The sequence below is a fragment of the Cyprinus carpio genome, chromosome B7, assembly GCF_018340385.1.
Source record: "Cyprinus carpio isolate SPL01 chromosome B7, ASM1834038v1, whole genome shotgun sequence".
Taxonomy (NCBI): Eukaryota; Metazoa; Chordata; class Actinopteri; order Cypriniformes; family Cyprinidae; genus Cyprinus; species Cyprinus carpio.
The window spans coordinates 14,531,699-14,554,268 of record NC_056603.1 but is presented as its reverse complement, the minus strand read 5'-3'; the positions used below and the strand labels follow the sequence as shown (position 1 = coordinate 14,554,268).

General features: G+C 40.9%; 2 protein-coding genes across 7 annotated transcripts; one reads left to right on the top strand and one right to left on the bottom strand.

Moving 5' to 3' along the window:
- Positions 1 to 340: 340 nt before the first annotated feature.
- naa40 (N-alpha-acetyltransferase 40, NatD catalytic subunit) lies at positions 341 to 6,430 on the bottom strand. Its single transcript, XM_042727424.1, has 8 exons — positions 6,044 to 6,430; positions 4,177 to 4,272; positions 4,004 to 4,056; positions 3,786 to 3,881; positions 3,067 to 3,225; positions 1,804 to 1,887; positions 1,623 to 1,700; positions 341 to 1,417 (listed from the first exon to the last, which is right to left on the bottom strand). The coding sequence occupies exons 1-8, from the start codon at positions 6,047 to 6,049 to the stop codon at positions 1,273 to 1,275; spliced, it is 717 nt and encodes a 238-aa protein (XP_042583358.1). The 5' UTR covers positions 6,050 to 6,430; the 3' UTR covers positions 341 to 1,272.
- Positions 6,431 to 8,041: 1,611 nt separating this feature from the next.
- rcor2 (REST corepressor 2) lies at positions 8,042 to 21,437 on the top strand. Of its 6 annotated transcripts, none has more exons than XM_042727422.1 (13): positions 8,042 to 8,187; positions 11,616 to 11,738; positions 12,003 to 12,059; positions 12,354 to 12,434; positions 16,669 to 16,721; positions 16,814 to 16,975; positions 17,335 to 17,459; positions 17,540 to 17,606; positions 17,885 to 18,124; positions 18,661 to 18,738; positions 19,043 to 19,100; positions 19,701 to 19,918; positions 20,075 to 21,437. In XM_042727422.1, the coding sequence occupies exons 2-13, from the start codon at positions 11,618 to 11,620 to the stop codon at positions 20,444 to 20,446; spliced, it is 1,632 nt and encodes a 543-aa protein (XP_042583356.1). In that variant the 5' UTR covers positions 8,042 to 8,187; positions 11,616 to 11,617; the 3' UTR covers positions 20,447 to 21,437. The 6 variants fall into 6 exon arrangements, with proteins under 6 accessions (XP_042583356.1, XP_042583353.1, XP_042583355.1 ...); XM_042727419.1 differs by having other exon boundaries at positions 12,000 to 12,059; XM_042727421.1 differs by lacking the exon at positions 8,042 to 8,187 and adding an exon at positions 9,002 to 9,543.
- Positions 21,438 to 22,570: the final 1,133 nt, after the last annotated feature.

Here is a 22,570-nt window from a genome sequence, read left to right as displayed (position 1 = left end):
AACACACACAAAAACTTAATGACCCCAAACTTTATAACAGTAGTGTATATTTCTAAACTCTTTGTAATCATAAATAGTGCAGTTGATACCCCTTAACTAACCATTGCTTAAAATAATAAGCATCCTCATAATACTGATGTTTAACTTCTGTTTTTCCCTCAATGTGAACTTCAAAGGACTCAAACAAAGCAGCCTTTCTTATTAAAACCAAGGGTGGGGATCTCACTTTTTTTTTTGCTTATGATCTACCAGTCGTTTGGGAAAAAAGTTAAACAGGTCAGAATGGGTTATGCAAGATTAATTTGAAACAAAATGTTAAACACCACTGAACATCAATAAGTCAAACAAGATTCCTTTATTTGTTGCATACAAATCAAACACATAACAAAGCTGGAATGACCTTTCGTTTCAGTTCAACAAGAGAGCACAAGCCCAGAACACTCATCTCTCAAACAGTTTTGTATATCATTCTTCCAATGTCTTTGAAGGCAAATAAAATGTACATGGCAAACGGATTATATACAAAGAAGAAAAAAATGGAAATATACAGTAATGACATGATAAAAGAATGTTATGATAAAAAACTAAAATGAAAGTATTTCTTACACTAAGGGTCCACCACAGCTAACATGCCAACCCCTGTATCAAATCAAACAGCAACATAATCCTCATCCACCAATTCCCAAATACAGCTGTTATAAAACATTTTGTTATAAGTTGAATGACCTGAGACAGTCTAGGTTGAGTGATTACTAATTATAAACAGTACAGATCGTCGTTTTCTGTTTCTTGAAGTGATAAGCAAACATCAGCTTTTAGTTAAAATACAATTACCCTGAAAAGTGGTATAGAGTGAAACGGCTGCAACAACCACTGTGACCAACACCTGCATTCACTCACTATAGTAATAAAACAGGTGATGAGTGACAGACAAAAAAAAAAAAAAATGCAGGCTCTTTTTGCATCTGGACAGAATGCAAAGACATACGGTTGATCCTCACCAAGCTGATACCTGAGGTGAAAAAGGTTACATTTGGCTCACAGTGGCCTTCACTGCCATTTTGTCGTCATTCAAACCTTTGAGACTGAAAACGTCGCTTACTATGTGAAATGGTGAATGAGCTTTTTAAGCTAAAAAAACCAAGAGCAAGCATCGATGGGGTTTCATTGCTGATTATGCGCAGGAGAGACTGTTTTAAGGGATTGTGGGTGATGGAGCAGGGTAGGGAACGAGGATGAGGAAGCTCTGAAACAACAGAGGAAGGCTGGCTCTTAATGGCAGCAGCCTCCACAGTGGCCGCCCCCATGCGCATGTCCCGACGCCTCGCCGTACTTTGTTCTCCGGCTCAGAATCTCATAGGAGCAGTCTTCTCCACAGCAACCGGACATACTGGGTGACGTTTCGTCAATCTCAAACCTGAAAGGAAGAGGGCGGCCATTGGTGAATTCATATTTTAACACTGAATAAGCAGAGCAGGCACTTGTTGCTATGGCAACCGCTATCGTTCAGCGTTCTGTCGATTATACAGGCCGGTATATAAATCTGCATTCAGAAGAGGAACAGGAATTTCATGTAGTGAGGAAGTGGTGAATGCGCATGAGTCCAGAAGGATGGGACTTACTGTAAAGCCTCCCTAAAGAACTGGTAAGCACCGTGGTTGTGTTTAAATACGGTCAGCATGACCTTTTTCATTTGTGTGCTGAGGAAAGACACAAGAACAAGAAGAGCGCGATGAGTTTTGAGTTCTGGCAAAGATGCTACACAAGGAATACATTCTTGGGATGCTGGGTTTGTTGTGGTACCTGTTGGCAATAAGCTGAAGGATTTGGATGAGAAATTTCCCCAGGCCTTTCCGCCTGACTTTACTCTCCAACTGAACTTCATAACTGAGGAGACATTATTAGAATCAGTCAGATACAAACAGCACTCTCTTGAGGTCATGTGTCTTATATGACTCAGAGAATCAGTGAAGTCACACATTGCAAAAATAACACATGAGACAGATGCACTCCCACTTATATTACGTGTGCAATGAAGGTAGACAGATAGATAGACATGCACAATACTACAATTATGGCAGACATTAATAAGCCAATTATTTTCATGTTCAGCCAAAAATTAGTGTCTTTAATTACTCACCCTCATAAGACCTTCCAAAACCCATAAGACCTTCCTTTATCTTTGGAACACAAATTAGAATATTTTTGATGAAATCCAAGAGCTTTCTGATCCTCCCATAGACAGCAATGCAATTGAAATGTTCCCAGGCCCAGAAAGGTCAGACATCATTGAAATAGTCCATGTGACCAGTGGTTCAACCACAATTTTACAAAGCTGCAAGAATTTATTTTGTGCACAGAGAATAAAAATAATAACTTTATTTAACAATTCTTCTCCCCTGAGTTACCATCTACTGCCATTATTGAGAGTACCGCGACGCAATTACGGTTGAGCATGGATTGTGTTACCGATGTCCTTACTGCGTTTCTTGGCCTGGGAACATTTCAGCTGCGTTGCTGTCTATGGAGGGACAGAAAGCTCTCAGATTTCAACAAAAATATGTTAATTTGTTTTCCGAATATGATCAAAGGTCTTACAGGTTTGGAACGACATGAGGGGAAGTAACAAATGACAGAATTTTCATTTTTGGGTGTATTATCCCTTTAAGGACAATAACTGATCAATTCTGTACTATACTAAAATTTTAAATCAGACAAAAATCTAAAAACAACCATGTTAAATGATACATGTTAATTTAGGTATTACAACATTATAATACATACAATATGAAAAAGGATATTCATTTTTAGATTTTCAAAAATTTTTATAGATTAGCTTTAAATGTGTTAGATGATGCAAAGGTGTAAAAAAAAAAAAAAACAGTGACTATGAACAATTAAATGTCCGACATCAATAAATATATATATATTTTTTAATTCTAATATTAGTCGGTAACCAATATGGTACTGAAACGTTGCGCATTCTGAACAAATAAACAAGATTTTTGATAATCCCCATAGAGAAAATCATAGCTGTCCTATAAGTAATAACTAAAGCAACATTACCAATATAAAACCTCATCTCCACACTCTACATCAAATCGAAAGTGTGAAAACGCCACAGTTGTGGAGTCAGCATCCCGGGCCAGGAGATACCATGCTCTCTCATCCTTCATCTCCTCCCTTTTCTCCCTCTCCTTCCATCCCCACTCACTCTGTTCATATCTGCCAAAACATAATGGAACAAAAACGTATTTTGTTATAAACTGCCCAAATTGACATTTCTCCTGGAGCTATATTTCATAAATAGCAAAATGACCAGCAGCAGAAATGTCCTCCGGCTTTAAAGGGACAGTTGACCCACAATGACAACTCTGTCATCATTTACTTGCCCTCATGTCATTCCAGGCCTGTATTCACTGTATTATCTGTGTTTAAGAAGCCCACTGACTTTCATTCAATAGTCACAGAGTCTTGGAATGGCATGAGGGTGAGTAAATAAGTTCAGTGTCCTAAAATTAGTTATAATTTAAAAGTAAATGATGACAATTTTCATTTTTGGGTGAACTATACCTTTAATGGTAAATAGCAATAACTGACTTCCATGCAACCTTAAAACCTGTATCTGAATCGGAATAGAATACAAAACCTAACAAGTATCCATTAAGAATCTCTGCATGAAAAAAAAAAAAAGTCAGACACTAAAAACTGACAAATAAAACATCTAAAGCAGTAACAATATGGGATGCTGGGTTACCCCACATGTTGACTTGCTCAATACCTACAGCGTCTGCATGTTGGCTCTAGTCAACTCATAGGCCCACTCCACTGTATCTGGACTCAATGCAGATACCCGTTTACACTCAATCTCCAGGTTTAGCCTGTGACAGATTCAGATATTCACAATATTAGTACTGGATATCAGAAAATGAAATGATCTGTTTACCAGTTTAGAGGCAGCACATGACACATCCGTCAAAGGGGAAACGTAGGGATAGCGTACCCATTTCTGTCATACTTTTTGAACACAGGCATTGCAGACAGAGGATCTTCAAGCTGTAAAAAGCCACGGGACACACTGTTAGTATTTCTCTACTGCAAGAACATTAACACTGCTATTTGAAGATGCGTGCGCATATTTTGAAAAGGTTTCTTTCAGACGTTCTCAAAGCATACCTTATTGGCCGCCTCCACCTTTGCACAAACTGCATCCATAGCTGCCCGTTCTTCAAGTCTTCTCTGCTTTTTTTCCTTTGCTCTGTTTGATTTTCTCTAAATAGTAATAGAAGGATATCGTCAAACAATATTCTCAGATAGAGAGTGAGGAAAACAGTCTGAAATATTTATACTTTATAACTTTGAGTTCTACTTTGGGAAAGAAAGCGGGGCGGTCAGTATAATATATACATACAGTGGGTTCGAAATTGAATTTAACTGAATTGAAAAATGAAATGAATAACAACACTACAGTCTTCTGTAGAGCTGCTATAATGCTGATATTGAAGATATTTCATATTTGATGAATTTTGCAACATTAACACTTATTTTCTTGTTATAGCGAAGCTGATTTTGAAAATCTGCAATGTATAAACTATATAAATAAATCAATTGAATAAATAAATATTAAATACTGAAAATCTGGGTATTATTTTATTAAATGTTCTAGGATTTTGAAAAACTAAATGTTATGTAAATGCAGAGCAAAATTAATCAAATAATCATATATTTTCAGTACTTGTACAAACATACACAAGATACTCTGGAACGTCACAAATCAGAAATTGAACTTGTTGTCACTCAAACTGTTATGCTGACAATTATATAATGAAAGTTTGTCAATTAAATAAAAAAAATAAAAAAATCACTAGTATGCTAGTGTATTCATATGCGACTTTTGGACCCCGTTGTATACGATAATTGAATCACATCAATTGAGACAACAAAGAAAAAAATGTTGTTGTTTTTTTAAATAGCAAGTATTTACTACTTATTCACAAAACGTTCTAGTTTATAAAAAACAAAAACAGCAACAATTGTCCAAAGCTGACAAACTCAAAATGGACAAGTATTGTCCGACTAACCATCCCAGTCAATATGTACACATCCGTCGCACGCAAACAATAATGTCGCCTTTAAAACATTTCGCATAAACATATTTATGGTTGCATTTGTTTCTGTGTACATACATGTGCCTGCATGGGGGTAGAGACACACATTAGTGGACACTTTAAAATAATGCTATTCGTGTAAATCTGAGGGTTTGACGCCTGTTTTTAAGACTTGCATTGTGTATCATCAAAAATAATACACCAGGAACAAATATCTGGCTGGAGGCACAAAAAGAGAGCTGCTCTTTAGCTCCACGTCCATTTATGGCAAGAGCAGCAGGAAACAGGTGCTGAGAACACAAAGCACGTGGAGAAGAACAGTTTTCTGACGGGCTCAGCTCATGAAGTTCACTAATGCCAGACACAAATCTATCATTCAAACTCGACCAAGCAATGATGCGGTCTTTGATCTCGCAGTGGCTGCTGGCATCGCGCTAATTAAAAGCCTGTATGAAGAGCTCAAAGAAACGGGTTTTACACATTACCCTCATATCTCACCCGCTCCTCGAATGACTTTAATGCATCGACTGTTGCATAGGACAATACAGGCAGTCTGACAAAAACAGCAACAGTTTGCCGTGTTAAATGCATCAGTGTTATTGTGCTTAGTGTTAAAGAAATGGCGCAGTCGACGAGGCACCTGAAATGAACCAGAAAGCGTTTGAGGTGGACATCTGTGTTCCTCGGATGGACACTACGAGAATCCATTCGGGACATGAGCATCTTCAAACTAACGTTACCAAAATCTCACCACCACCCCCTCGTTATTCACGAGTTCCGCGTTTACCTCCATCACACACACACACATACATTACACACTCTTTCCGGGGAGAATGATTTGCTTCCATCAGTCTTTGTTCAAATTGCCGCACGCATTTATCAAAGCCCAAATAAGAGCAAAGCTAACAACACACAACACGGACAGACAAACTCACCCCCATTGTGCAGATTTTACACGACCACCTCGACGCGACTACTGCACTCTAAACCGCTTTAAAGAAGTTAGAGATCTGAAGGAGAGATGTAGTCTGTGGTAAAGAATGTTAAAAATGCTAACGAGCGAGCTAGTCTACAGTAACACAAGAGCTCGAGGGTTGGTAGCTTAAAAAACAGTAATCTATAAAGCACCTAGCGACCGCTTTTCGCTTTTATTTTTTACTGCCAGATTCGCGCCAAGAAGCGGCCACGAAATTTCCGCGCTCTACTCTCCCTTTCTTTATCTCCTTCTCCTTTCCTCCCTCCCTCTCTTCACTCTTTCTTTCCCTCTCAGCAGCATTGGGCATTAGCCGCGGAGTCGTGGGGAAATGACGACATAGGGTTTGGGGTTAAGGGTCAAGCTCTCTCCACATGCTTCCTCGCGTTGAGGTTACTTTGTGACCTAGAGCCATAAATATATATTTATGTAAATGACGAGTAAGTTAATTTATACTAAAGGCAGTTTCCTTAAAATTTCTGGCTTCCTTTTGCAAACTGAATTTGTAGAGGATAGAGGATACTGTTCAGTTACTCTATTAAAATATGAAATGTAATTATAATTTAAGTTTAAAATAGTAACTAGTGAATACATTCCATGTATAATTTTACCACTATATATATATGCATTTTTTTAATTCCAACTGACTTACAAACGTAGAAAAAAAATATAAATCCTTGATTCATGCTGTTTTGTAGCCTATAATTATGCATACCTTTTTCTTAATTGTAACAAATGGACTCAAAAAGAACAAATAGAATGTTAAAAAGCGAATGCAAACAGATGCTCATATTAATAACTACAGCTGAAGAGTCCATTTGCAAAAACAGATAACTCAGATTTTAAAAGTGTTCATAAATCATGTTTTTTTTTTATTCTGCATTCCAGTTAATATCAATCAAACTGCAGTTGGGTTGTTTTGATTAAATAGTATAACCTAAAAAATACAGCTAACTAACACAATAATAAGATGATAACACAATAAAAAACATGATTTATGAGAATGAATAAAAACCGAGTCATCCGTTTTTGCAAATAAACTTTTCAATTCTAAATTATGTGCACAATTGAAATGCCAAAACGCTTTGTTTGTACATATTTAATTAATGCAATATTATTTAAATTCATTTTAATGGAGATTTCTGTTTGGGGGAATGACCACTTTTAAAAAATGTTTGAGGGAATGAAAAATCAGAGGCCTAGAATGGTCCTGCAGCACCTCTTTTGTCCACGAGGCTGCACTAGTTGACAGGACAGCAACTTAAGTTGCTTCTGTGCAGGAACTGCTACTGTATGTCAGCACCACCTTGTATGATGATCGCGTGGTTTCAGCTGCATCGAGTGCGCATCTAGACCCGAGTGCTACTTAACTACAATACGCAGATCGGTTTGAACCTCACATCTCGAGGACGCTTATCACAGAATCCCTCTTTTAACACCCACTGCTTCTGACCATTATAAAGAAGGCACAGCCATAACTTAAAGCGTCTATCCATGTGTTGAATGCAGCGAGCGCTGCTGTATATTCCCGGGCCACGCCCCTCCCGCAGATGGCCCGTCACGAAGCCCCGCCCCGAACCTTTTGTTTTCTGGTAATCTGTCTCGCGACGGGGAGAGATGGCATTTTCAGGAGGGGAAACAAGGGAGGGGGTCAGAGAGTTCAGCGCTGTTAAAATCTCCGCTTCGTCTGCGCCACAACTCACACTGAGCCTCGATGCATGCTCGAGAACTAGTCAGTTATGATGGAGGGATTGTAACTGTTGTTACAGGGTTTATAAATAAACAAAACCCGACCTAAAAGGCCATGCAAATCTAGCACGACAACAAAAGGTTGAGCGATCTATGTTTTTGCTAAAGAAAATAGGGACAGACCCCAGCTACACCTTCAGGCCTGTGGTTGCGAGCAGAGATTGTTACTCCTCTTTCTCTGCTTGGTGTGCATGCGTGGGGGGGAAGAGGGGAGAAGAGGAGGAATAGAGAGAGGGGGAGGGGAGGAAAGAGGAACTCAGAGGTGATGAGGATGGAGGAAGACTAACAGAGAGGAAGAGGAGAGAAAGAGAGAGAGAGAATCAAGAAAGGAGAGACCATCATAAAGGGAAAACTAAGGTGAGTTAGAGAACATGGAGATGGTTCTTTTGTACAGTAACGTTACTGGCAAGATGGCACGAAGGAGGGGAGGGAGGAGATGGTTGGAGAGAGAAACACATAGACAGAGAGGGGATGGCTGGGAGGGGTCTTGTGCCACAAGTGCTGGTATGTCTGTCTCTGTTCTTGCCTGCAAGGACCACAGAGAAAGAATATCAATGTTATACTGGCATCCAAGGGAGGACCTGTCCGTCACTTGGGCCTGCTGGTTGATAGTATCAGGAGGGGGTGTTGGAGACCAGTCTGAATTCAGGCTTTAATCCTTTTTATGTCAGTATTGGGATTGTATCTAGATATCAAGTTTATTCTCACCTGTAATACCTCCAGGTTATGTTTAATTAATGTAGACCAGAAACCATGGCTTACACAGTGTGAATGTATTGATTTCTGTAAGACTCAGTTACATTTTATCAGCTGAGTATGGTAAAAGAACTATAACTGAAGACTAATTCACGACATCCGTCATTAAATACTCAATTTTATGGTAAATGAGCAAGTTCTAGTCTTTTTGTTTTCTATCTCTCTCTCTCCTGCATACATTAGTGAAGGGTCTGGGCAGCCTTAGCGCTGCATTGCACAGCTGACGAATCCCTCCGCACACACAGCAGGAAGTAGTTCCGTGTGTTTTAATGTGGGAGCACCGCAGGTAAAAGCACAACGTAATGGATCGCTATTAAGTTGGTTTCATGAAGAGAACTGTACGAGGTGCTCTAAATATGTGTTTAAATCTAAATGTAGCCGCATTTAACGGCTGAATAACGGTTTTTATGACGAGGGGGTTTCATTTAACGTTTTTGTTTTTAATATTGCGCAAATGTGGAATGCGAGAGTTACACTGACTCACATGAGACGATACTTTTGATTGTCAGAATCACTGGTTATGAATTTGACGCCGGTTAACGGGACTATGTAATTGACATGGAAGTTAGTTGGGGAGAGGCGAACAGCGCGGAAGGTTTCCTCGGTTGTGAGGAGTCGTCAGGTCTCCCCGGCACATACACACGGAGAGGATCCCTATGCGGCCGATGCGATGAACTGGAGAGAATGAGAAACGTGCGAATATCCACAGAAGCTTTAACGTAGTTGTATATTACCAAACGTGCGTAGTGCTTATGTTTTACAACCCTTGTTAGTCGCTTTATAAGTTTGAATAGGAGAGAAAGCAAGCCAGCCAGGTAGTGAACTGCTATTCGGACTAGTAACTAACGTTAAAAGGCAAATGTTCAGCAACAGCTAGCCAACAACTGGAATAGGGACATAAGCGTGGCTCTACACAAAAGGACTCAGACCTGAGTGAGCGACTGTGCGAGAAGTGAGGTGAGGGGAATGATGCTTTTGTTCTGTTTCTCTACTTCTCAAGTTTGAATGATGGATTATCACTGCCCGAGCGAGACCCGTGCGCGTTTACTCACAGAAACGTTTAAATGAACAAGGGACGGATGATTGGATGGTGGTCGGAGTGATGCGACCTCTCGGAGTTTAAGGGGGCAATCGATAACTGTTTTCAGCTGAAACACTATTAAGAGTTGATTGGGCACTCTGTTAAGCGAAGGGCAGTTCAGTGCCTCATATCGAGTGTTTTGGACTCCTCTGAAGCGCAAGTTTAATTCACACTGAGCCCGACGGCAACTTCAATCAGTAGAGACGCTGCCCGTGACGTCACGTGCCCTATTCAACGCTTCGTTTCATGACAGAGAACGACTTTTTTTTTTTTTTTTTTTTGAACGCAAAGTAAGAACAAATATCTAATCTTATTTTAATTTTTGACGGCGAGTTATAAAGATAATCGTTTGTGCGGGATTAGTTTTGCATTCGATCACGCTAGTATTTTATCTCGCCAGTGTATCTTTTGTGTCCATCTAGATCAGAAACATTTTAGTTTTATGTTTGTGTAACGTTAGTTGTCTTGTAAATTCAAAAATCACAATTCAGGCAGCCCTTTTGAGTTACTATTCATGAAAACAGCCGGTACAGTCACAACGGCATTCGCTTAAGAATTAAAGGCTTTGGTCATTGTTTCGCTTTGTAAATGAAGGTAACGTTATCTGTTGTTCAGGAACTGCATGTACATGTTTGTAAAGTGATGGAAGTCCAATGCACTCCCGGCATCGAAACAAAGACTTCTTGTCCACCGAATGAAAGTCTCATTTACTGACGTTGAAACAAATGAAAGTTATCTAAATTCGTTACAGATTTAGAAACATTACACTAAAGCGTGTATCCCGCGCTTTGTGGTTTGGTACATCGGAGAACTGCATCACCTGCCGCTCAAAACACAGCCGAGAGCATTTAAACCTTCACATCTTTCGCTGTCTCTTGAGCCAAACTTCATTTCCATACACATATATTGTAAATAATTGTGACCCTGGACCACGAAACCAGTCTTAAGTAACACTGGTATAGTAGTAGCAATAGCCAACGAAACACTGTATGGGACAAAATGATCGATTTTTCTTTTATGCCAAAAATCATTAGGATATTAAGTAAAGATCATGTTCCATGAAGATATTTTGTAGATATCCTACCGTAAATATATCAAAACTTAATTTGTGATTAGTAATATGCATTGCAAAGAAGTTCATTTGGACAACTTTAAATGCGATTTTCTCAATATTTAGATTTTTTTGCACCCTCAGATTCCAGGTTTTTAAATAGTTGCATCTCTGCCAAATATTGTCCTATCATAACAAACCATACATTGATGGAAAGCTTGTGTATTCAGATGATGTATAAATCTCAATTTAAAAAAAAAGACCATTATGACTGGTTTTGTGGTCCAGGGTCACAATTTTTAGTATTAATTTGAGGTTCATTTTCTCACCACATTTCATAACAGACAGCACTTGTTTAGAGAAAGAAAATATATGTATATAATGTGACAGCTGGAATAATGTTACGTGAGGAAGTCATTAAAGATTCGGAATACAAAGATTTGTCACCATACTGTAAATGATAAAAAATACTTGAGGCAACTATTTGGAGAACCATAAAAAATCTGTGCACACACACATACACATACATACATGCAACACTTACGATGGGTCAGTGAGAATTAATTTGCATCAGAAATGTCATGTCATTCTAAACCCGCTGAACCTTTTTTCTAAGGAGCACATGTATTTTAAAAAATGTCTCCGTTGGGTTTATAAAATGAGTTACTCGGGCTCAATGTTTATGTTGGGCCCCACTGACTTTCATTGTATGAGCAAAAACAGTTTAAACATTTTCCAAAATATGTATTGTGTTCCACAAAAGAAAGACAAACAGATTCGGAATGACATGAGGGTGAGGAAAGGCTGAAAGAATTTACATTTGTGGGTGAACTGTCTCTTTAAGATGTTCAAAACAAAGGCCGTCACTGATCCCCTTGAACACTCTCTCCCCTCTAGCCATGCCATCAGTGATGGAGCGATCAGGGTCTGGTGTGCTGTCCCGAAGCAGGGCCAAAACAGTCACGAACGGGAACAGCCAGCACTCTGAGGAAGAGAGCAGTGATGAGGAACACACACATGGTGAGTCTGACACATTCACACACAAACTCCAACTCCAAACCACCATCTGCACCTTCATTCACTTACATGGTAGCAAAGTATCAAGCTTAATTGTTTCATTTAAGTGTAAAATATCAGTATATCACTGTCTGTCTGTGTTCTCTGTCAAGCATCCCTGTCTTTTCCTCCTCTGCCCTCTGTGAGGATGCACTGCCAGTTTCTAACTCTGCATGCCTGTTTTCCCCCTGTTTGACCGTCCTTTTCCCTCTTGCTCTTTTGAAGCAGACAGTATGATCCGTGTTGGTGGGGACTACCAGGCACAGATCCCAGAGTTCAAACCAGGTAAAGAGAGAGAAGGGAGTTAATCTCAGAAGAGATGAATATATATATCTCTGAACTCCATGCAGTTTTCACCGTCTGCATGAGCATGATAAGATAAAGGGCTGTGTGTAGGTGTTTCTGTGTGCACTCAAGTTTATGGGGAGTAGGAGAGAACACAGCTATAGTCTTGGAGTATACAGACATATAGACAAAAACAGCATAGAGAAGTAAAAAAAAACAACAAGGTCTGAGAGGAGGTATTTGAGAGAGGCTGCTGTGTTGTGTGTCAGACATGTTTCTTCTTTGTGTTGACAGACTGTGCATCCCGCTACAGTGACAGTGACCAGAGGAGCATGCTGGTCTGGTCACCAAACAGCCAAGTGTCTGATGCCATGTGTAAGGAACAATTATTCACACATAGAAGTTACTAAAAACTGCTGAGAGTCTGACTCAGGCTATTGACGAGGAGTGCTTTAGAAAAAGAAACTAAACTACTCTTATTTTTAAAGGGAAACCTTGTGATGTGATTATTTTTCTCACAATATTGCAACTTTAATTTAGATAGATGCACGTGCATACACAACGAAAACATTCTCTCACAACCGAAAGAATGTTAAATCAGTGTTTTTACCAAGATGGCGGCGCGTCCACACGCAGCGGCTTCTCTCTGTCCCGACAGAACGGTGTTTTCGTGTTTTTTGTCTTGTGAGTCGCAGTGTTTTTGTACGTCGTCATCGCGTCTATCTGTCTTTAAGCGCGCATACAGTCGTGAGTTTCTGCTGGATGTCGGCAGAGCCGCATTTTTGGAGTTAAACTCCGCGCACACGCGGAAACTGCTGCGAGATCTCGAACTGCTCCGGAGGCCTACATCATCACCGACCCCCTCTACTGCATCTCGCCCACAGCGGAGGCGCCACAAGCGGCGTGAGAGGAAGCAGAAGAGGGGTAAGCGCGGAGGTATCCGGGCTAGGCTAACGGCTAACCCACACAAGCCATCCATCCCCACCGTCGTACTGGCTAACGTACGCTCTTTGGACAATAAACTGGACTACATCCGATTACTACGTTCAACTCAGAGGACTGTAAGAGACTGTTGTGTGTTTGTATTCACGGAAACACATGGCTCAGCGACAGCGTTCCGGACTGCGCCATTCAGCTCGACCAGCTGACGTGCTATCGAGCAGACAGAGCTCGCGTCGCGGGCGGAAAAACCCGCGGCGGCGTGGCTTTGTGTTTACATCAATGACGCGTGGTGCCGCGATGCTGTTGTGATCTGCAAACACTGCTCACCCCTGGTGGAGTTTATGATTATTAAGTGCCGGCCGTTCTATCTGCCGAGGGAATATACTGCCCATACTGCTCGTTTCGGTTTACATTCCCCCGAACAACAGCAACAGCAACAGGAACGATGCACTAAATGAACTGTACCAGCACATCAGTGAGCAGCAGACAGCACACCCCGATGTTTTTCTCATCATAGCTGGGGATTTCAACCATGCTGACTTAAAGAGTGTGTTTCCTAAAATACACCAACACATTAACTTTCCAACAAGAGGTAAAAACATTTTAGACTTTGTTTACACCACACAGAGAGGAGCTTACAAAGCCCTCCCCCTCCCCCACCTCGGTGCCTCAGACCACATCACTGTCATGCTAATGCCTGCATACAGACCGCTCGTTAAAGTCGCCAAACCAGTTCAGAAACAGATTCAAGTGTGGCCAGAAGGATCGTCTGAGGCTCTTCAGGACTGCTTTGATACAACTGACTGGAATATGTTTAAGCAGGCTGCCACTTATAATAACTCCACTGACCTCCAGGAGTACTCGGAGACTGTCACTGCCTACATCACCAAGTGTATTGAGGATGTAACAGTCACAAAAACCATTACTGTCCGGGCCAACCAGAATCCGTGGATGACAGGGGAAGTCTACAGACTCCTGGAGACGCGGAACGCTGCCTTCAGAGCTGGAGACGAGGGGGGCCTGAGAACAGCCAGGGCCAACCTATCCCGCGGCATCAGAGAGGCTAAGAGACAGTACTCCAGGAGGATAGCCCATCAATTCAGCGACAGCAGAGACACTCGGAGCCTGTGGCAGGGGATACAGACCATTACGGACTACAAGCCCCCACAGCGGACCTGTGACAGCAACATCTCTCTGCTGAACGAGCTGAACACCTTCTTCGCTCGCTTTGAGGCACAAAACAGCTCCACTGCACAGAAGACTCCACCTCCTCCCAGTGACCAGGTGATGATGCTGACCCCGGACAGCGTGAGGAGATCCTTCAGCAGGATCAATGCACGCAAAGCTCCGGGTCCTGACACAACATTCCTGGGCGTGTACTGAGAGACTGTGCAGCAGCAGACTCACTGATGTCTTCACAGACATTTTCAACATCTCACTTAGTCAAGCTGTTGTTCCCACATGCTTCAAAGCTACCACCATCATTCCAGTCCCGAAGAAGCCATCTCCATCATGCTTCAATGACTACCGTCCTGTTGCACTTACTCCCATCCTCACTGAAGTGCTTCGAACGGCTAGTCATGCACCACATCAAGTCTGCCCTCCCCCCCTCCCTGGACCCATTCCAGTTTGCATATCGGTCCAGACCGGTCGACCGATGATGCCATCTCAACTACCCTCCACTCAGCACTCACACATCTAGAGGAAAAAGACTCATACGTCAGAATGCTGTTCATAGACTTCAGTTCAGCATTCAACACAATCATCCCTCAACAGCTCATTCACAAACTGGTCGAGCTGGGGCTCAACACTTCGCTGTGCAACTGGCTGTTGGACTTTCTGACTGGAAGACCTCAGGCAGTACGTGTCGGCAGCAACACATCCAGCACCATCACACTGAACACTGGGGCCCCCCAAGGATGTGTGCTGAGCCCCCTCCTCTTCACTCTGCTGACCAACGAATGCACACCGTCACACAACTCCAACCTCTTCATTAAGTTTGCGGATGACACGACTGTGGTGGGTCTCATTAGCAAACAGAGATGAGACAAACTACAGGAGCGAGGTGAGCCGCCTGGCCGGGTGGTGCAGTGACAACAATCTCTCTCTGAACGTGGAGAAGACGAAGGGATTGTTGTGGACTTCAGGAGAGCGCACACTCAGCATGTTCCTCTGACCATCAACGGTGCGACTGTGGAGAGAGTGAGCAGCACCAAGTTCCTGGGTGTGCACATCACAGAGGACCTCTCCTGGACCGACAACACTGCAGCACTGGCCAAGAAATCACAGCAGCGTCTCTACTTCCTCCGCAAACTGAGGAGAGCCAGAGCCCCACCCCCCATCATGTACACCTTCTACAGAGGCACCATCGAGAGCATTCTGACCAGCTGCATCACTGTGTGGTATGGCGCCTGCAACGCGTCCTGCCGGAAGACTCTGCAACGCATAGTGAGAGCAGCTGGGAAGATCATTGGTGTCTCCCTCCCCTCCCTCCAGGACATTTATGGAACCCGTCTCACTCGAAAAGCCCTCTGCATTGCAGGTGATCCCACTCACCCGTCACACAGCTTCTTCAGTCTGCTGCCATCAGGGAGGAGACTGCGAAGTCTCCAGGCCAGGACCAGCAGACTGAAGGACAGCTTCATCCATCAGGCTGTCAGGAAGCTGAACTCGCTCCCGAACTTACCCCCCCCTCCCTCTTCTGCCTCAGGCACCACTGAACTATGAACCCCCCCCCTCCCTCTAACATACGAATGTCATGCACCAGTCACTTTGTGCAGCAGTGGTCTGCTCACTACCTCATTCACCATGGATCTGACATCATTCTCTTCTACCTCCTCATCAGTCAGTTTTAATAAAATAACTGCTCTGAGCCCTTTGTCACTTTGGTCACTTTTAATCAGACTGAATAAGCTATTTTTTTTATGCACTAAAAATCTTCTTTATCTGCACTGTTTGTTCACTGGTTTGCACTCTATCTGCCATGTGCCTTGCGCTGCTTTTATTTAACCTTATTTTTATTTTATTTTTTCTATTATGTCTTTTTTACGTTCCCTTATTGTATAGTTTTTTTTCTTATATTTTATATTTGATCTAGATTTTTAGGCTCTACTGTTAGTGTCTATCTGTATGCAACCGGGGGGTCTGAGAGTAACGCAATTTCGATTCTCTGAGTTTTGATGTCATTTTCATTTCATCTTTACTATAATGCCTGACAAAACCTAACTCTACATCACATTAAACTGAAAGTCAAATTTTGAGATAATGTTAATTTGATTAAAGTTACTGTATAATGTCTGGTAATGTAGTTTACACTTCAAGTCTACAGTGGTTTTTATTTTTTTAAATGGTTAACCATATTATATATATTGTATCAAATCTGATTGATTCTTTTTGTAATGACAAAAAAAAAATCACATTTGAATCAAATCGAAACCCACTATCATTATTTTGATTTGAGTCACAGCTGTTTTATTTATATGCATTTGCATTATTTATTTTCTATTATGTTATTTTGATGCCTCGTAATGTATTATAATGTTATATAATCATGGTTGTGTATTTTGTTGTGAGGTAGTTGAGTAATACCCATATCCTTTGTACACTGTCACCAAATCTGCCATGTTGGATTGTAAAGAAACTGCATTTTCCTTTCTCTCACCCTCAGTGGATGAATATATTCTGATGGCCAAAGAGAAGCACGGATACAACATGGAACAGGTATCATTTGGCATAAATATTAGGCATGATAGGTAAATCCTCTAGATGGAGGCATAGATCACTGATGGAGTCCTTCTGTCTTCTGGCAACAGGCTCTTGGCATGCTTCTGTGGCACAAGCATGATGTGGAGAAGTCACTGGCTGACCTGGCTAACTTCACTCCCTTTCCTGATGAGTGGACAGTGGAAGACAAAGTTCTGTTTGAACAGGCTTTCAGTTTTCATGGAAAGAGCTTCCATCGCATCCAACAGATGGTGAGCGGGTGGGATGGAGGCAAGATGGGTTATATAAGAGTCATCTGGTGCTCTCACATCTGCCTGCAACTACAGAAGAGCTTCAGATACAGCCCAGTGTAGAATCACACATATATGTAGAGAGTCACAACAAGGTCTCGCTGTCAGCACTATGAACTGTTGTCTTGTTGTCATCCATTTCCAACAAGGAAATAATTGAAAAATGTTTCAAAGCATCATGTGCTTCAATGGAAGCAAGAATCTCTGACCTTTTGTACAAAGAAGTTCAAATGCTCAAAGTCATAAATTTGATACGGGACATCTTGTTCTTTTTCACTGTACATGCTTAGTCATAGCCATCTGTTATTTTTATTTCTCAGCTTCCAGACAAGCTGATCTCAAGCCTGGTGAAATACTACTACTCTTGGAAGAAAACCAGAACCCGGACCAGCGTCATGGACCGTCAAGCACGCAAGCTCCTTAGCAAGAGAGAAAAGGATGAGAGGTAAAAGGAGAGCAAAAGAGAGAAAGATGGAGAGAAAAGACAATGAATCATTACAAAGTGTGTATTTTTGTTTCTGCCAGTAATGATGAGATTGAGGAAGGAGATCCAGGCAGTGACAGTGACTTTGAGATCAATGCCAGGAAAGAGGTGAGCCTATGGTGTAACTAATACACTTAACTCCATATTAAACTATTCAACACAGTATTTCGTTTATTCTTTGATAGTAGTTATATTACATACAGCTTTTAACTCCATATTAATTTAGAGACTAAATGGAATATGAAAAAAATCAGCAGTCAGGGACTAGTGAAGGCAAAAAAGTCACACAAACACCTATTTCCCTTTAAACGTTTACATGAATTTTAACCTAAAATCTTAATCTTAAAAAATGACTGTGTTTACACTGCATTTGTGCTGCTTTTCAGACGACAAAGCAGAGCTCTGGAAATGGAGGAGGAAGTGATAAAGGTTCAAGCAAGTCTGGTCTGACTCGGAAAGAGAACCAGGGTGCACAGTACCGTCACCACCCGCTTCGTGCTCGCCGCAGGCCTCCTAAAGGCATGCATCTGGAACAGGAGGACATTGTTGGTCTTTCAGCGTCCACTGATTCAGGAGCTGTTAGTCTCAGACAGCTGGACACACAGTTAGTGTCACTGAAGAGACAGGTGAAGTGCCACGCATCAAATCACAATGGTTTTGGAAGTGTTTAGTGTTATTAAGTGAATGTACGATTGAGGAGTTTGTGTGCTACGCAAGTGTTCAAAAGTTTGGAATCAGTAAGGTTTTTTTGTTTTTGTTTTTATTAAGCAAGGATTGATCAAATTGAAATTTTTATTTTAAAATAACACTATTGATCAAATAAAATAAAAAAAATAAAATAATCTTGGAAAAATGTATTTCTATAAAAATATTAAACAGCACAGCTGTTTTCAAAATTGATGATAAATGTTTCTTGAGCACCAAATCAGCATATTAAAGTGATTTAAATCATGTGACACTAAAAATTAAGCTTTAGCATTACAGAAATTATATTTAGAGCATATTAAAATAGAAAACAGTTCAGTTTAAATTTAAATTGTAATAACATTTCACAGTATTAATGTTTTTTTAGTTTTTTTTTTTTTATTACCAACCCCCAAACTCTTGAATGGAGTCAACAGTCACCACTTAGAACATTTTTGCCTCTCTGTTTTGCTTTTAGGTCCAAAGCATCAAGCAAACCAACAGTGTTCTCAAGCACAACTTGGGTGATGGAATTGAAGGCTTAAGACCATCAGAGGTAGGTTTCTACCTGCACTGCTCTGATATACAAACTACAAACATTTATCATTTACACTCCATTAAAAAACTGGCATACATTTAGAAGTTAAAAAGGCAAGACATTATTAAATCCATTTAATGTATTTTGACAGTTTGAATGTACAGGCTTAGTTTCTGAGATACTGATAAGGCCTAATTGCATAATATTTTTAAAGTACAAGTTTTTTTTCTCTAAGAGTTTGCCAAAACTGTAAGTAGATTCTGGGCAAAATGCCAACGTTATGCTACATGATCATTTTCTCACTGTGCTGCATTTCCGTCAGCCCACCCAAAAAATAAACTCTCGCTGGACAACGGAGGAGCAACTCCTGACTGTTCAAGGTGAGCTGGATTATTAAAAAAAGCTTGTATATATAAAAAAATAATGCTTCTGTAATGTCAGGTTTGAGAGCAGAGAAGACCTTCGCAAAACTAAAGAACCCAAAAAGATCACTTCTTTACTTGCACAAGTTGATATCATAAAATAGAAGCTACTGTAAATTATTCAGCTAACCAATGAGTTACCATAAAATGTATGGTACAACTAATACCAACTAATATCTGTCCTAAAAATATGGTTTCAAGCTAAATTAATGACTACCTAGTCACCAGTATGCAATCTTTTATGACGGTGGGAGATTGTTCTTACCTTGCAGAGATTAAATTAAGCATGAAATCAAAATGGAGAATTCTTATTACAGTATTTATTATTATTTATTTATATTTGCACAATTTCCGGTTCATGCTGATTTTACCAAATGTCATTATGCATGTGTATTCAGAGCAATACAAAGGGAATTCCTATCACATACCTTGTTTTTAAGCAAGATACTACATACTGAATTAATAAGAGTATTATTCTGGTTGATTATTTTAGTTTAATTTTCAGCTTTGCTGAGCAGTTTTATCATGTACCAGTTTTTTCAACTACATTCTCTCCAGCCGTCAGGCGATACGGTAAAGACTTTGCAGCCATAGCTGACGTGATTGGCAACAAGACGGTGGCGCAGGTCAGCTCATTCTTCGTCAGCTACCGGAGACGCTTCAATCTTGAGGAGGTGCTACGTGAATGGCAGGCAGAACAGGAAGTGGTGCAAGGGGGCAGCGGGAGGGCCGTGAACATGGAGCTGAACGGGTCGTCAGGAGCGGAAGATGATGAGGTGAGAGAGAATGAGGAAAAAGTCTATTTGAATTTGTCAAGGCTTTTAAAAAGGACGTGTTCCAGCAGGCAGGGCTTATTCATCTTAGAGATAAAGAACAGCTAACAACAACAGAGGAATTCATTTTCTCTTTTCCATCTTTCTTTGTTGCTACAGGTGCAGATGGATGGCGTCTCTCCGCCTCATTCTGACAGTCCACTGCCCTCTTCTGATGTTAGTGTGGCTGGGAACCCCAACTCTGCCCAGTCCTCCCCACCCCTCACTCAACCTCCACCCTTACTGCGCCCTGCACCCCCGTCAGCACCCCCTAGCCTGCTGCGCCAGCCTCCCCCGCTACAGACGCGACCTCTACAAAACCGGACACCCCACAATCACCCTCCCCCTCCACCTCCGCTCATCAGACCCGCAGTGGTGTCCTCGCTCCACCAGGGGGCACTGAGGAACTCTCTAAGTTCCTCCTCTGCCTCTGCTGGACAGCTGCCACCCTCACTAGTGGGGCTGAAGGTGGAATCCCCCCAGTCACACTGATCGCTATATAGTATTTGCCCTTTTATAATGGCTTAAGACACCCAAATAGTCATTTAACAGAGAATTTGTTTTTAAATCGCTGTAAAAGGGCATTGTGTAGTAATGCCTCTCAGACATAGGAAAAACCCCAGAGGTGAACTGGAAGCAAAGCTGGACATCCACCAAAACACACATTTAGCAAGTCAGGAAGGATTAAACTATACAGTGTTATCCACCTCTCCACTACAGGACCAAGGAGAACCCTCCATAATATAAACCACAGTCTTGCCAAAAAAACAAACCCTGCTGCCCCACAAACCCATCTGTCCTCAGGTTCTACAGCTTTACCTCGTGAACAGTCTCAAGCACAACAGCTTCCACTGTAACTACAGCTATCTGTGAATCACCTTCTGCAATAGATGCTCAGCGGAAGTTGGAAGTTTAACCAAAATTGTGGGGTAAAAACCTTATACACTGGAATTAAAAACTGCCACGAAACAGACTCATGTGAGTTCCTTCCACCATCTCTATGGCAACAGCTGCATATCATCTAGTGTGCATGACTACAGGCACTAGTGAGTGTTCTGAAGTGCACCTGGTGTCAGGAAACTGGGAAACTGTGCATACTCACTCTCCCATTGAAGAGCCATGTTGATAGTCATACTGGGTGAAGCGGTTTTGTTGTTTGTATAATTAGGTCTTTAAGATGTTGTTAGGTAGTGAAGTTATGTAGTACTAGTTAATATTGACTAAGCACTAAGCGATGCAAAATACTTGATTTTTTTTGTTGCAACTCTGGAATACACTGATTTCATCTCGCTCTTAAAGGCACAGACACAGAGGCATCAAAACACTAAAGATGATTCCCGAGGAAGCTCGTGCAAGAGTTCTCGTTTCTTCCAAAATGTTGTATGTATGTGAGAACTGTTTACATGTGAACTGGATTTGCTTGTGACTATTTTCGTTTTAGATTTTTTTTTTTTTTTTTCAAAATAAAGTGAAAATGACCAAATTATTTTGTTATTATCTGCAGATATTTTACATGCAAGACGGGCCTGTACCATGATGGTAGATGAATGAACTCAAGGTTAGAGGATTAGTTTTGAGTTGACAAAACCAAACCAATGCCCTCAGGCTTTGTTGGTACCCTGATGATGATCATCAATTGTCTGTCAACTCAGGCTTTGATACTGAGTTCATGGAGCACATTAAGTGTGATATCAGTAACAGCCAATCACATGCCTTCTTCCCAAAGAGAGAGTCATTCACTTCTCTTTTCTACCGAAGATCAATACAAATATAAACAAAGATTCTCAGCGGTTCTCAATCCCAGTCCTCCCGCCGCCCTGCTCTGCACATTTTTTTTTATCTCATGGCTTCAAACGTTTGTTCTATTCGAACGCAAGTGCCCTGCGAAAACTTAAACAGATTTCCCCTGCTCAGGGAGTAGGGACCAATCAAAACTATATGTTCCATTCAAAGTGCACTGAAGTGTGCGAGACGTGAATTTAAATTTTATTTATTTACAGAAGTATATGATGTCACACTGCACAGCGCAAATCCGTGAATGAATGTTCCGAGGTGAGGTGAACTTCAACAGATTTCCCCTGCTCAGGGAGTAGGGAGCAATGAACACTGTGTAGGGACCATGTCAATGGAACACAGTTCACGCACGGAGCTCACTTTTTCAGAAAGAGGAAAACTAAAAGAACATCTTGCCAAATCAGTGCAAGTGAAAATTACTATTACTGTATATAGTTCATATAATATACAGAAATTTGTACATGTAAGGTCACGTATCGTGCATCTATTGATTCTGAAGCTTATATATATATATATATATATATATATATATATATATATATATATATATATATTACATATTACATATTACTTGTATATATAAACGAAATGCTTAATAACAGTAATTAAACAATTTGCTCATGTCTAAAGGAGTTTAATTTTCATATGAATAATATAAAATAATCCCTAAAAGCCAGACGATTTGTCTTCAAATTATTTTACTATGTACTGTACTTTAATTTAGATAAAGAGAAACTGAGTGACAGAGATGTCCCTTTTGTGTTGACAGCAGATTGGTCCAGTTTCTGTTTGAGCTCTTTTATCCAGAACTTGACCTGCCTC